Source organism: Rhinolophus ferrumequinum, chromosome 4 (genome assembly GCF_004115265.2).
Source record: "Rhinolophus ferrumequinum isolate MPI-CBG mRhiFer1 chromosome 4, mRhiFer1_v1.p, whole genome shotgun sequence".
In the NCBI taxonomy this organism is placed as follows: Eukaryota; Metazoa; Chordata; class Mammalia; order Chiroptera; family Rhinolophidae; genus Rhinolophus; species Rhinolophus ferrumequinum.
The window spans coordinates 66733485-66750192 of NC_046287.1; the positions used below are offsets into that span (position 1 = coordinate 66733485).

Below are 16708 nucleotides of genomic sequence, written 5' to 3' on the forward strand. Positions count from 1 at the left end.
GCAATTGAAATCATCTAAAGGTGGGCAAATTGGGCGAGCAGGGCAGAAGGGAAGGGGCCAGGCAGGCGCAGGACGCAGACCTAGCTCGGTGCTCTGAGCTCCCTGCATCCTGGAACTACCACAGCTGCGGGAGAGGGAAGAACTCAGTCTGCTAGGGCTCCACTTATGGTCCACGGGGCTGAGGGGGCAGTATATAACACGGCTGAACTCAATGCTCACAGCTAAGGCCTCGGAGCAAAGACTGAGGGCAGAAGGCTGAAAACGGTGGTTTAAGCCCTCACTACCGAGCAGAGGAGAGAAAGCACAGGCACGGAGCCTAGATGCCCCCTCCTTATCCTCCCAGAGCTCGCCCCGCCCCCACCGTCCCAGTGCTAGAAGCTGAACAATTGCAGTGTCAGATCAAAAGAACAGAATATTTGCAGTTCTGAGAACTGTGGCCTTCAGCCAGGGACTGTCAGCCCAAGTAGTTCTGGCGAAAGGGAGGGAGCCTTGGGTGCGGGACTGGCTGTGATGGTGGTCACTGCCATTGCTCTGGGCCACCTCTCACAACCCACCCTGCCCCTGTCCCCAACTATCTGGGGGGATCCCTCCAGAAGTAAACAGAGCCACTGAAACACAAAGGCTCTGAAACTTCAGAAGCTCTCCACATCTCCCTCGAAGACAGTGCCCCGTGACCCAGGCAACTTGTTCACAGAGTAGAAGACCACCTTCCAGGGAATCTCCCCATTGTGTGAGAAGCTGGAACAGTGAAGAGAAAATATAACACTACAGTGTGAGAGAGAATAAAAGGCTGCAGTCAGAGAGTAAATAAAACATTCTACCAACACCTACAGGAAAACAAAAGAAAGACCTCTTCCTATCAACCTGTTGCAGAAGCCACTCCTGTAGATGTCTAAGAAGAGAAATAATAATTCATTAATTGCCATGAATAACCAAGGTAACAAGGAAGCTCAGAAAGAAAATGAAAAGTCTCCAGAAAATGAATTTAAAGACATGGAAATATGTGACTTAAATGACACAGAATTCAAGATTGCAGTTCTTAAAAATCTCAATGAGATGCAAGACAACACAGACAGGCAGTTTAATGAACTCAGAAACACAATCAAAGAACAATATGAACATTTTACCACAGAGAATGAAATTTTAAAAAAGAACCAAGTGGAATTTCTGGAGATTAAGAACTCAATAAAAGAAATAAAGAATGAAATAGCCAACTTAGTAGTACAGTTGACCAGATGTAGGAATCAGTGACATCGAAGATAGAAACCTGGAAATGGCATGGATGGAAGAAGAAAGAGAATTGAGACTTAAAAGAAATGAAAGAACTCTACAAGAACTTTCTGACTCCATCAGAAAGAGCAATATAAGAATAATGGGCATACCAGAAGGAGAAGAAAGAGAGAAGGGAACAGAGAGTATATTCAAACAAATAGTCGACAGAACTTCGCAAACTTGTGGAAAGAACTGGATTCTAGAATCCAAGAAGCAAACAGAACACCAAATTACCTCAATCCCAACAGGCCTTCTCCAAGGCACATTGTATTGAACCTGTCAAAAACTAACGACAAAGAAAGAATCCTCAAGGCAGCAAGGGTAAAGAAGACGGTAACCTACAAAGGAAAGCCCATTAGATTATCAGCAGATTTTTTCAGCAGAAACTCTACAAGCCAGGAGGGAGTGGAATCAAATATTCAAACTATTGAAAGAGAGAAATTATGAGCCAAGAATAATATATCCAGCAAAGATATCCTTCAGATATGAAGGAGGAATAAAGATCTTTCCAGACATACAGAAGCTGAGGGAATTTTCTAACACATGACCTACACTACAAGAAATACTGAAGGAAGCTATTCGACCTGAAACAAAAAAAGCAACAGAATACAAACCATGAGTAGTATTATGAACAGACAGAAGCAGGAAATGGCAACCCCTACACCAAATAGGACACTATAAACTCAAATATAACATACACGGTAAATAAGGAAAAAATATATATATTTTAAAAAAAAGAGGAAAAAGACAACTTGCTACTGCAGCACAGAAATCAACTCCAACATAAATAGGGATAATTTGTGACAACAAAAACATAAAAGGGAAGACGGTAAAGTTCTGAACTGGCATAAGGGAATGGAGAAAGCAAGCATGCTGAAGAAAATGGAATACTCTAAATATGAAACTTTCTTTTACATGAACTTAATGGCAACCAATCAAAAAAAATCCAGAACTGAAATATATCACATTAAAAAAAAATAGAGGGAAAACTCATAGAATACCACCACAAAGAAATAATAGACAGCAACGAAAAGGCAAAGAAACAATGGAGACACCATCCTACCAGAAAACCAGAGATAGAATGATAGGAAATTCTCACATATCAATAATCACCCTAATTGTAAATGGACTAAAATCACCAATAAAAAGGCACAGAATAGCAGATTGGATCAAAAAACTAAACCCAACGATATGCTGTCTCCAAGAGACACATCTCAGCTATAAAGACAAATATAGGCTCAAAGTGAAACGGTAGAAACTGACATTCCAAGCAAATGGTGTTCAGAGAAAAGTAGGTGTATAAATACTGATATCAGAGGAAACAGACTTCAGGATAAAAACGGAAACCAGAGACCAAGATGGAAATTCCATAATGATAAAGGGAACTATACAACAAGAAGACATAACAGTCATCAATCTTTATTCCCCCAATCAGGGAGCACCAAAATATAGCAAGCAAATACTAACAGAACTAAAGGGAGAAATTGGCCAAAACACAATTATACTAGGGGACCTAAATACATCATTGACAGCTATGGATAGATCATCCAAACAGAAAATAAATAATGAAATAGCACCCATAAATGACACATTAGATGAAATGGACATAATTGACATTTATAGAGCACTTCATCCTAGAACATCAGACTATACATTCTTTTCTAGTGTACATGGAACATTCTCAAGGATAGACTATATACTGGGACATAAAACTAGCCTCAGCAAATTTAAGAAGATTGAAATCATACCAAACATACTCTCCAATCACAAGGCTTTGAAATTAGATATCAACTGCAAAAAGAAAGCAGGAAAAACCACAAATATGTGGAGATTAAACAACATACTTTTAAACAACGACTGGGTCAAAGAACAAATAAGAGGAGTAATCAAAAAATACATAGAAACAAATGACAATGAAAATACATCCTACCAAAATTTTGGGGATGCAGCGAAAGCAGTTTTAAGAAAGAAATTTATATCATTACAGGCCTATCTCAAGAAGCAAGAAAAATCCCAGATAAATAACCTCACATTACACCTTAATGAATTAGACAAAGAAGAACAAATGAAACCCAAAGTCAGCAGAAGAAAGGAAATAATAAAAATCAGAGCAGAACTCAATGAAATAGAGAACAAAAAGACAACAGAAAAACTTAATGCGACAAAGAGCTGGTTCTTTGAAAAGAGTAATGAAACTGACAAACCCTTGGCTAGACTCACTAAGATAAAAAGAGAAAAGACACAATAAACAAAATCAGAAAAGAGAGGAAGACACCACGCATGCCACAGAAATACAAAGGATCATCCAAGAATACTATGAAGGATTATATGCCACCAAATTCAGTAACCTGGAAGAAATGGACATATAGCCTTCCTAAGCTGAATCAAGAAGAATTAGAAAATCTAACCAGACTGATCAACAGCAAGGAAATTCAATGAGTCACCCAAAACCTTCCCAAAAGCAAAAGTCCAGGACTACATGGCTTCACTAGTGAATTCTACCAAACATTCAAAGAGGATCTAATACCTGTCCTAGTCAAACTCTTCCAAAAAATTGAAGAAGAGACAATACTCCCTAACTCATTTTATGAGGCCAACATTACCCTGATACCAAAACCTGGTAAGGAAAACACAAAAAAAGAAAATTACTGACCAATATCTCTGATGAATACAGATGCAAAAATCCTAAACAAAATTCTAGCAAATCGAATGCAACAATGCATGAAAAAGATGTATACATAACGTGATGCATGCATCACGACCAAGTAGGGTTCATGCCAGGGGCAAAAGTATGGCTCAACATACAAAAATTGATCAATGTGATATACCACATAAACAGAATAAAGGACAAAAATCATATGATTATATCAATAGATGCAAAAAAAAGCGTTTGACAAGATACAGCATCCATTTATGATTAAAACACTTAAAAAATGCATATAAAAGGAAAATACTTCAATATAATAAAGGTTATATATGACAAACTTTCAGCTAATATCAAATTAACTGTGAAAAACTGAAGCCCTTTGCTCTATGTTCAGGAACATGACAGAGTTGTCCCCTATCACCTCTGCTTTTCAACATAGTATTGGAAGTCCTAGCCAGAGCAATCAGGCAAGAAAAAGAAATAAAAGGCATCTGAACTGGGAATGAAGAAGTTAAATTGTCACTTTTTGCAGATGACATGTTGCTATATATACAAAACCCTAAAGCCTCCACCTAAAAGTTATTAGAAACAATTAACAAATACAGTAAAGTTCCCAGCTACAAAATCAATGTACAAAAATCCATTGCATTCCTATATATTAACAATGAAATCACAGAAAAATAAATAAAAAAAAAATTTCTTTTGCAATTGCAACAACAACAAAAAATATCTAGGAATACACTTAACCAAGGATGTGAAAGACTTACACACTGAAAACTATAAGACATTTTTAAAAGAAACTGAAGAAGACACAAAGAAATGGAAAGACATTCCGTGTTCATGGATTGGAAGAATCAACAGAGTTAAAATGGCCCAAGGCAATATACAGATTTAATGCAACCCCCATCAAAATCCCAATGTCATTTTTTAAAGAAATAGAACAAAAAATAGTCAGATTTGCATAGTACCAGAAAAGTCCCCGACTAGCCAAAGCAATCCTAAGAAAAAAGAACAACGCTGGAGGTATCACACTTCCTGACTTCAGCTCCTACTACAGGACAACAATAATCAAAACAGTATGGTATTGGCAGAAAAACAGACACAAAGATCAATGGAATAGAATGGAGAATCAAAATAAACCCACATAAATATGACAGATAATTTTTGACAAAGAAGCAAAAAACATACAATGGAGAAAAGACAGCCTCTTCAATAAATGGTGCTGGGAGAATTGGAAAGTCACATCCAAAAGAATGAAACTAGACTGCTATGTGTCATCATGTACCAAAGTAACTCAAAATGGATCAAAGACCTAAACACAAGACCCGAAACAATAAAATGCATAAAAGAAAACATAGGTACTAAACTTATGGACCTTGGGTTCAAAGAGCATTTTATGAATTTGAACCCAAAGGCAAGGAAAGTAAAAGCTAAAATAAATGAATGGGACTATATCAAACTAAAAAGCTTCTGCACAGCAAAAGAAACCATCGACAAAATAAAGAGACAAGCAACGGAATGGGAGAAGATTTTTGCAAACAACACCTCCAATAAGGGACTAATATCCAAAATATATAAGGAACTCATACAACTCAACAACAAAAAAACAAACAATCCAATTTAAAAATGGGCAGAGGACCTGAATAGACATTTCTCCAAAGAAGACATACAAATGGCCAATAGACGTATGAAAAAATGCTCAACATCACTAATCATCAGAGAAATGAAAATAAAAACCACAATGAGATATCACCTCACCCCAGTTAGAATGGCTATCATCATCAAGACAAATAATAACAAGTGTTGGAGAGGCTGTGGAGAAAAAAGAACCCTCATACACTGTTGATGGGAACGCAGACTGGTGCAGCCTCTATAGAAGGCAGTGTGGAGGTTCCTCAAAAAATTAACAATAGAATTACCATATGACCCAGCAATCCCTCTCTGGGTATCTACCCCAAAAAATCTGAAAACATTTATCTATAAAGATATATGTACCTCAATGTTTCATTTACAGCTTTATTTACGGTGGCCAAGACATGAAAACAACCAAAGTGTCCTTTGATAGATGACTAGATAAAGAAGATGTGGTATATGTACACAATGGAATACTACTATTCTGCCATAATAAAAGATGAAATAGTACCACTTGCGACAACATGGATGGATCTTGAGATTATTATGCTAAGTGAAATAAGTCAGACAGAAAAAGTGGAGAACCGTATGATTTCACTGATATGTGGTATATAAAACTGAAAACAAGGAACAAGACAAACAAATGAAGAAACAAAAACCCATAGACACAGACAACAGTTTAATGGTTACCAGAGGGTCAGGGGGGCGGTGGGTGGTAGATGAGGGTAAAAGGGATCAAATATATGGTGATGAAAGGAGAACTGACTCTGGGTGGTGAACACACAATGTGATATAAATGATGTATCACAGAATTGTACACCTGAAATCTACGTAACTTTATTAATAATTATCACTCCAATAAACTTTAATTTGTAAAAAAATCAAAAAAAATTTTAATACTCAATATATATCGATAATTAAAGCTAAATACAAGTCATATGTATACATTTTTTGGCACCCCCCCCCAGTGTATATACGAGTATATATTTATCCACATATATTGTTCTTTGTTTTCACTTCAATGTTTCAAAATAAAAACTAGCAATGCCTGTCCAGGAATACTCAGCATTAAGGTGACATTAGAAGCCTGGTTCTGATTTCTAACACTCTAGCCCCAAAACTTGATCCTTGAGTTAAATGATCAAGCCTATATTAAACCTTTTTATGTGTAAGCAATCCACCCATATATTACCCTCCTTCTTGGAGAGTTACAACCCATTATCGTACTGCTGCCCCTTCTCCATGACTAAACCCACAGTACCCTGTTTGGCCTATGTATTGTGCTCTTGCCTAAATCTTCTTGGGCCAGGATTAGGCATTGTATCAAAGTCAAGTCAATCAGTCTCTGTCCTAGAAATTGAGGGTCTGTCTGATCAAGAAACAACCAGTCAGTCTCTGCAGGTGGCAAGACCTGCAGCATGTAAAAACGGGAGTTGCAAAGCAATCTTCTCCTATCTTGTGACAAAAAAGGCAGGGAATGCTTATCTCCACAGAGAAAAGAATGAGGAAGATATATAGAGGCTATAGATAAAGAAAGAAACTACTCTCAAAAAGTCTGGAAGTTTCTTATAAAGTTAACATAGAATAATTATCGTATGGCCCAGCAATTCCTCTCCTAGGCATAAACACAAAAGCACTGAAAACATGTTCATTTCAAAACTTGTACATAAATATTCAAAGTACCATTATTCATAACAGTGAAAAAGTGGAAAGAACCTAAATATCTACCACTGATGAATGAATGGATAAATAAAATATGATACATCCATACAATGAAATATTATTTGCATAAAAAGAAATGAAGTACTGATAACATTGTGCTAAGAGAAAGAAGCTAGACACAAAAGACTACAATACTGTATGAGTCCATTTATAGGAAATGTCCAGAACAGTCAAATCATGGACAGAAACTAGATTGGAAGGGAGTGAGGGAGGGGACAATGGAGAATGGTTAATGGATACGGAGTTATTTTGGGGTGTGATAAAAATGTTCTGGAATTAGTGGCGATGGTTGCACAGTGTTGTGAATGTACTAAAAGCCACTGAACTGTACACTTTTTAAATGGCTAAAATGATGAATATTAAATTATGTAAATTGACCACAATTAGAAAAAAAAGTTAAAACATTTATCTACCACATGACCTAGTCATTCCACTCCATGGTTTATACAAATAAAATGAAAGCATATGTCCACACAAAGACTCATATAAAAATGTTCATAGCAGCTTTATTTTTAACAGCCCAAACCTGGAAATAATCGAAATGGCTATCAACAGCTGAATAGATAAAACAATTGTGGCATATTCATAGGATGTAATTTATTCAGCAATAAAAAGGAATAAACTATCGATACATGTAACAACATGAATGAATTTCAAAATACTGATGCTGTATGATTTAATACAGACAAAATAGCAAATATTGTATGACTGATTTTGTTTAGGTACAATTTTAGGAAACATAAACTAATCTATAGTGACAGAAAGTAGACCGGTGGCGATCTGGTGTGTGGGGTACAGAAGGTAGGGAAAGGTGGGAGGAACGGACTACAACAGGTATGAATAAACTTTGGGGATGACGGGTATTTCCATTATCTGGATTGTGGTGATGATTTTGTGCTGATTTAGATGCCAAAAACTGACTAAATTACATACTTTAAGAATGTAAAATGTATTACATGTCAATTATACCTCAATAAAGGTGATTAAAAATGTTTAGAAAAAAATATGTTCAAAAAAAATTTTTATAGGAATATTCACAGCAGCTTTATTAGTAACAGCCCAAAACTCTAAATAGCTTAGGCATCTATCTATAAGGAAATGAGAAAACAAACTGTGGTATTTTCACACCATAAAATACCACTCTGGTATTAAAAAAAAAAAAAAACTACTGTTACATGCAATAGCATGGAGGATTCTCAAGACATTATGCTGAATGTTTAGTCTTACACAAAAGAGCTCGTATTGTATGACTCCATTTATACAAAGTTCTAGAACAGACAAAAGGAAAATATGGTAGAAAAAATCAGAACGGTGGTTTGCTATAGGATGGAAGATAAAAGCATAAACTGGGAAAGGACATGAAGAACTTTCTGGAGTGACAGTAATATTCTGTATCTTGATAGGGGTTTGGGTTACATATTTATATGCATTTATCAAAACTCAGTAAATACATGTGTGTATGTTTGTATATGAATATACCAGGAGTGTCAAAAAAATGTATACACATGACTTGTCTTCTTCTTTTCTTATCGGTATATATGGAGTATTACAATTTTAATACAGTTTTTCCTTTCTTAAAATGTGTATACATTTCTTTGGCACTCTGTGTGTGTGTGTGTGTGTGTGTGTGTGTATTAATGTACATATACATGTGTTTTTGTGTGTGTCTGACAATTGTATTCTTGTTAGGAATTATGTCATAATGGGGGATTAGTGGGGCAAGAGATCTAGAATCCAGTCCCAGGTCAGCCATTAATTCATTGAGTGAGTGCCTGGGCAAATTGCTTTCTTTGAGTCTCAGTTTCCTGTAAAGTGAGGCAAAACTATACATCTGTAAAATGAGGCAAAACTAGAAATTGTCCAAGTTCTCGTCCAAAACCAAAATTTTACAATCCTATGATTACAATGTTCACCTTACAGTCCAAAAACCAAATTTCTTTAAATTTGAACGATTTTTAGATTAACAGTTCTGCAAATGTACTATAAAAAGAAAGTACATTTTTAAATCATGGACATTTTGTTCATACATTAAATAAAATTTTTTATGTACAAAATTCTCTCACATACCATAGATATTTGACCACATGATTAGAAATAATAAAAATTACTCACAATTTAATATCCTGTAGGACATTTTTTGACTGTGCTGATCCCAGCAAACAAGCTGAAATGTTGGACATTCTATAAGAAAGAAAACAAATATTCTGGAGCCATGTACACACTACAAATACCAACTTCATTCTTAAGTGAGAAGAAATAAAGAAATATAATGATGTACATTCCTCTTCTTTGCAATTCTCACTCATTTTGTAACTCATTAATCTGATAAACAAATTCCTTCAAAGGCCATATTAGAAAGTAGGTTGTAAAGGTGGGTTTTTAAAAAAAAATTGCAAACTCAAGTTAAAAAAGTTTAAAATTTTTTCATCACTAAAATACAGACTTCCATGTATACACTTCATATTGAGCTGAAGAGCGAGAGTAACTAAAAGAGAAAATAATTTTGAGAGACACAATTTAAACTGGCATAAAGTTTGCTTTTAAAAAAATTTTTTCGGGGCCACCTGGTGGCCTTGAATTACAGAGATCTCAAACAAGAAAGTGAGTTCTTCCATTAAAGTGTCATTTATTATTTCTAAAGATAAAGCAACACTGACAGAAATGTGTTACTGGGAACTAGATTTTAATATACACGATAGATCAGATATTTCCTTCACAGAAGGAAAAAAAAGGGATAATATGGCAATGAAAACATTACTTACTCAAGCTGGAGCACTTGGTCTTCCATCAAAGAGATAAGAGGAGAGATGACAAGGCCAATTCCGCCCACATAAACAGGTGGATACTGAAAGCATAAACTTTTTCCATATCCTTGAAATAAAAATAATACATATTGAAATAAAAATAAAACTTTGATACTTTGATTTCTTCTTGCAACATACTAATGGTCACTTACTAATATGTTACCTTCCCAAGAGCAAATTCTTGTATAAATGTAAGCATCTATTCTCAGGTCACTCTCTTCTGTATGTTACACTATTTGTGTTTGTACAGCAGTCCCCCCTTACCCACAGGGCATATGTTCCAAGACCTCCAGTGGATGCCTGAAACCATGAATAGTACTGAACCCTATAAATACTATGTTTTTTTCTTATACCTACCAACCTGTGATAGTTTAAATCATAAATTAGGCACAGTAAAAGATTAACAATAACTAATAATAAAATAGAACAATTATAACATTATACTGTAATAAAAGTTATGGGAATGTGGTCTGTCTCCTCTCTGTCAAAATACTTTATTGAACTGTACTCACCTTTTCACTTAAAGGAAATACTTTACACCTTCTCTTTTGCATATCCAAATTGCCAGCATCACTATACGTGCACTTCGGGGCCATTGCTAAGTAAAATTAGGGTGACTTGAACACAAGCACTGCAATACTGTGATAGTTGATCTGATAACTGAAATGGCTACTAAGTGACTGTTGGGCAGGTAGTGTACACAGCATGGATATGCTGGACAAAGGGATGATTCATATCCTGGGCAGGATAGAGTGGGACTGTGTGAGATTTCATCATGCGACTCAGAAAGGTGGGCATTTTGAAACTTATGAATTGTTTATTTCTGGAACTTTCCATGCAATATTTTCAGACAGTGGTTGATTGTAGGTAACTGAAACCACAGAAAGTAAAACCGTGTATAAGGGGGAACTACTTACTTTATTTGTATTTTGAGAGTTTAATGAAAGATTAGGCATTTCCAAACCTTTAAATTTTATTTGTTAAATGATTAAGCTATTTATTTGCTTAAGTATAACTTACCAGTTGCCATGACAACAACATTATCTCTTCTTTCTTTCAATACAGAATGAATCACTTTCCACTGAACTCTGGAGGGTAAAAAAGCAAAAAGCTATTTTGTTTTACTAATAAGAAACCCAAAGGACAAGCTGAAACTCATTTAATTTTTTCATTTCCTCTAATAGCATTTCTTTTATATTTTTGAGCTTCAATATAAAAATGTATGAACCCTAGAACTTTAAAATGAAGACACCCATTTGATCAATCTCCCACCCAAGCTGACTGAACAACTAGGAGTTTCAATTGGTATATGTAGTAGGTTTTATTACAGATATCTAAAGTGTAAAATAAATTCCAAGCTTCAAACTAGATTTCCAATAGAATCATTGATTTAAAATAAATAAGAGAAACTATCCAGGGGCAAGGATTGACTGAGAAGGAAAATGAGGAAACTTTCTGGAGTGATCGTAATGTTCCATATTTTAACAGGGGTTTAGGTTACATGGGTGGATGCTTAAGTGCACTTAAGATTTGCAAATGTACACTTAAGATTTGACCATTTCCTTCTATTTAAATTTTACATCAAAAGAAAAATAAATAAGTATTTAACTATAGTTAATGACTAATATGCCGAAGTATTTAGAGGGAAGTGTAATGATATCCACAATTAACCTTGAGATGAATTTTAAAAACTGGATGAATTAAGAAATGGATAGAGAGATGATCGATGGATCAAGCAAGTATAGTAAATGTGATAAAGCAAGTATAGTAAAATGCTGAATATACAGTCACTCATAGAAAAAAAATTTCCAACTTTACTGTATATCTTTGAACTTTAAAAAATAAAATATTACGGAAAAAATCAATTGGAAAAGTGATCTTCTGGTGTGGTGATAATGATCTATTCTTTCTTATCTGAGAGCTGGTCACACAGGGTGCCTAGTATGTGAAAATCCATTGATCTGTACATTTATGTGCACTTTTCTGTATACAAGACACAGTTTAATTTTTTTTTAATTTTAAAATCAAAAGAAAAAACGAATGCTTCCATGGATTAAATTTTAAATTCCCAGAATAGAAAAACTTCAGTCTAGATTTTTTACATTCTTATTAGTTTGATTCAAATTTACTCGTTCCTCATCTCGTTTCAATACTTGAAAGATGCCCCCTTAGATGTAAATACATTTGAATACATTAAAACTGAAAAGATTATCACTATTCTTCAAACTGTTGTCTTATGAATTTCTATTACATCAGCGTGGTTTGGACAATAAGATGCACAAAATAGGCACACAGATATTTAATGAAAAACAAATCACCATTAAATTAAGATTCATTTATTAATGTATTTAAACTAGTTTCTACCTAGACCTCTCTATGGTCAGGAAAACCATTTTTTCCTTGCTTAAAAAATAATTTACAGATATGAATTTTATATAACTATTACTTCAAAATAAGTGTGTAGTCACTTATAAGAAATACAGTGTGGCATGTATAAACTATAAGTTGTGCTGTTACTGTTAAATGGGTGGATTCTTAGCGTTTATTCCCTTGTGAAGAAAACAGTAAATATGCAATTTAATTAATTGAGATTATACTCACGGCTTAAAACTGGAATGGCCAAAGTAGGTCTTGAGGCAAGTAATTTGATTTGCATTAGGTTCTGGTATTGAATGGTCTTAAAATAAAATAAAATGTGCATGTATGTTAAAATAGAAGTACATAGGGTGAGAGGGAATAAAAGCTTTATTTCATTGGTTTCTTGTAAAAACTACAGTGATAGGTACCAAAGGTAACTGTTTTCTGTCTTTTAAATTCAACCAATTTGGTCCTCTGGGTACCAGTCATGTCTCCAAGTAAACACCTTGACAATGACTTAATACTAAGGCTTAGAACTTTGTTGTGGTTCATACTTTGCCAGCACTGTAAAAAAAACGATGTTTTAGTATTTGCTATACTTCTAAAAACTAACATTTAGACCCAAGTTATATATAAATCTAAATTTTATAATAAACCATCTTTCAACTATTGGTAATCAGAAATTACACTACAGTCACAAAATCCACAGATAAAATATAATCTTCATCTTAGTTACCATTCAACCAAATCTTTGACCAAAATTCTAACTGCATACAGAAGGGAGTCAGTTAATTTTACCCAACTGATTTTCATTTTCTACTCAGTTTGAAAGATTCACTAGTGCCCAAGAAAGAACACAAAGAATCAAGAAATGAAAATTCAATATTATACTTCTCAGCTTAAATAATTCTAAATAGAAAACTAAACTGATTTGGAGATATTATGTCTGCATTTAATACAAGAAAACAAAGGGAAAAACATTTTTTAACATCTTCATATGTTTTCCACCTACAAAATGTATTTTAAATTTGCACGTTATAACATTGATGAAATAGAGCTCTAGATTTATGAGAAGACTCCAAAGTTTGCTGCAATAAATACCGTTACATTTAAATAATAGGAGATTCACTTAGTGGCTTCTTTACTATAGTTAGGACACACAGTAGGAAAATTAGTCCATTTTGCTATTTGAAATTGTGCCAGTTATTTTAAGTAATAAGCTCCTAAGAAACAGATACTGTGTATCTATGTCATTTATAACAATGTTTAATGTAAGTAATTTATGATTTTTTATTAACGATTTTTTATGATTTTGATAAACAGAACATAAAATTCAGGATGAAATATTTCACATCACCACAGTCACCAAATGATACAACCCTTCTATAACTCTATTTTTATAAATAGAGTTATTCTGCTTTATGAAGACCAAAGCACTAAGGGATTTAATGACAAGTTTTTAAGATCTAATTAACTATATGCCACAAAATCCTTGACCTTCAAAACATTTTAAAAATTGGACCGTTAATGAAAGTCATTGATAGGTATCAGAGGTGAGTCATTTCAAACATAGTACAGTGCTTACCTTCATCATCTTCTTCTTCCTTTTCAATAGCTTCATCCTCATCTTCATTTTCTTTAGAAAGAACATCCAGATTTCTTTCCACTTCTATGCATGTTGAATGAATTGGATCTACTGTGCCACTATTTAGGTCTTCTAAAGACTGAAAGTTTAAAACTAATTTTAAAACCATTGACGGTGTCGTATCTTTTTCACCAAACACAAAAGAAGTATTATTAACAGAACCTACAATTTTGTTCAAAGCTGGCAGATGTACAAGCAATACCACAAAAGAACATGCGTGCTCCAGTTTAAATATGTATGTGCTTAAGAATGGTTTCTAAGGCACAAGGCCAGAGATGGAATACTTTCAGCATAAACAGGGGTCATTAATAGCATATAATGAACTGCACCTGGGGAGAGTTATCATAAATTATGAATTTACATAGTTTAAAACATGTTCTTCTTTATCATAATTCAATGTTTTCAATTCCCAAGTAGTAAATGTGGGTTTCAACGTTATTTTTGTAATGACTTCCTCTGTATCACATGTCAGTCACACAAACAATAAATGTGTTTCTGGAATTGTCAAAACAGAACAGAAAAGATTCAAACAATTTTAAGAAAGAGACATTACAAATGTGACATAAAGTTTTTTGGTTTTATTTTGGCTTGAGAGTATATCTGATTTCTTACCCTAAATGAAGGTTATCTATTTAAAGAATATTAGGATAGTTCAAAATTGTTTCATTTGTAAATTTTTTACTGGGAAGTGACAGGAAGAATTATTAAACCACAGTTCTTATTTTTTTCTGTTTATAAAACTTCCATTTAATAAATTTGACTTTAAAGGTTTTTTTAAAAGTGTATTCATTTCAGGCCTAGAAAAGGAAAAAAAAAAGTGATTTTGTTCCTTATTTTTTATTCAAGTCAACAAACACACTTAGAAAAGAATTTTGAAAATAAAGTTCTCTCAGATGGGCCTCTAGATTAATTCTAAGAGGTTCAATATGTAAGTTTATAGAAGTCCTCAAGTATCCTACAAATGTACTTAAACAGCACTCTTCAGAGAAATGGTTAATCAATAAAGGAACATGATTTAGCATTTTATGTCTATTATTACTGTTAGCTAATATTTATTAAACACTTACAAAAGACCAGGCTCTGTACTAAGCTCTCACAAGTAACAGCTTAAATAATAATTACAACTGTTAACTGAGTAACAAACTTGCTCAAAATCACACAGCTAATAAATGGAGAAGCTGGGATTCAAACCTACATCTAAAATCAGAATCCACATTCCTAATTACTACTCATTACTCTGCCTCAAAACTGAAGAATTAAAAACCTAATCTCATTTCATAAAAGAAATATCACATTGATCTAAAATTGAGGAACAAAAAGTATGCATAATGGTGAACTTCTGTATTTTCATTTTTCACTTAATTAGGCTGAATTTAGGCTTTTTTCCCCCTAATTATTCATCTTTGGTTCACAACACCTGACAAAGAAACTGGAGGTTAGGTAGGTGATAGAGTAGAAAATACATAAATTATAAAATAGTAATTTCAATATTGGTAATTGTAATAGTAATTTCAAAATTGGTAACTGAACCATTTAAAATATTAGAAAATTATTTACAAAATACAAAGTATCCATAGTAAATAAAACCAAAGAAAGAAAGAAGAATACTGAATGTATAAAAACAGAACTTCCAAATAAAAGGGGATATATGGGGTCTGACAATTAAGTTCGTGAACTTGTTGCAACGATGTTGCTAACCCTTTTTGATATCAGTGGGGTTATTCATTATGAATTTGTACCAACTGGACAAACAGTTAACCGAGTTTACTATTTGGAGGTGCTGAAAGGCTGCGTGAAAAAGTTAGACGACCTGAACTTTTCGCCAATAATTCATGGCTCTTGCATCACAACAATGCACCCACTCACAGGGCACGGTCAGCGAGGGGGTTTTTAGCCAGTAAACAAATAACTGTACTGGAACACCCTCCCTACTCACCTGATCTGGCCTCCCAATGACCTCTTTGTTTACCCAAAGAGAAAGGAAATATTGACAAGAAGACATTTTGATGACATTCAGGACATCAAGGGGTAATACGATGACAGCTCTGATGGCCATTCCAGAAAAAGAGTTCCAAATTGCTTTGAAGGGTGAACTAGATGCTGGCGTCGCATAGCTTCCCAAGGGGGAATACTTCGAAGGTGACCATAGTGATATTCAGCAATGAGGTATGTAGCACTTTTTCTAGGATGTGTTCGCGAACTTAATTGTCTTTGTACATACATGGGAAGAAAGGGAAACCTATGCTGGAGAGCTGAATCACTACCCACATTTCAAAAAAAGACTAAAAGAAAGTGATGTAATTGTTTTCTAGTATGTAAAAATTGACATATTGCTACTAAAACATTATTCATAGACCATATAAAGATATAAAGAAATATGAATTAGAAAACAAAATCTAATGTTACATAATTGATAGCAATCTCACCGTGATGGGACCAGTTTAGAACTAAGTAATATTTTATTTAATTAAATTTCCTTAGGAAAGATTTGGAAGTAATTTTCTATAATTTTAAACATACCTTAAGCATTGCCATTTCTAAATCTTCATCACTTTCAATTATATAAGATGTATCCTCTTCATTATCACTGGAAGATAAATGCTTTAAAAAAAAAAAGAATTCAAAGAT

The 16708-nt window shown here is 34.0% G+C and overlaps 1 protein-coding gene across 3 annotated transcripts in view; it reads right to left on the reverse strand.

Annotated features, from left to right (window-relative positions):
- WRN (WRN RecQ like helicase) overlaps nt 1-16708 on the reverse strand; it is a 121057-nt gene that overhangs the window by 59950 nt on the left and 44399 nt on the right. For all 3 annotated transcript variants that reach the window (XM_033104960.1, XM_033104958.1, XM_033104959.1), the window contains exons 10-15: nt 16601-16681; nt 14021-14159; nt 12679-12754; nt 11098-11165; nt 10036-10144; nt 9386-9454 (exon numbers count right to left, since the gene is read on the reverse strand). In XM_033104960.1, the coding sequence (XP_032960851.1) occupies nt 9386-9454; nt 10036-10144; nt 11098-11165; nt 12679-12754; nt 14021-14159; nt 16601-16681 (542 nt within the window). The remainder of the gene's footprint in view (nt 1-9385; nt 9455-10035; nt 10145-11097; nt 11166-12678; nt 12755-14020; nt 14160-16600; nt 16682-16708) is intronic.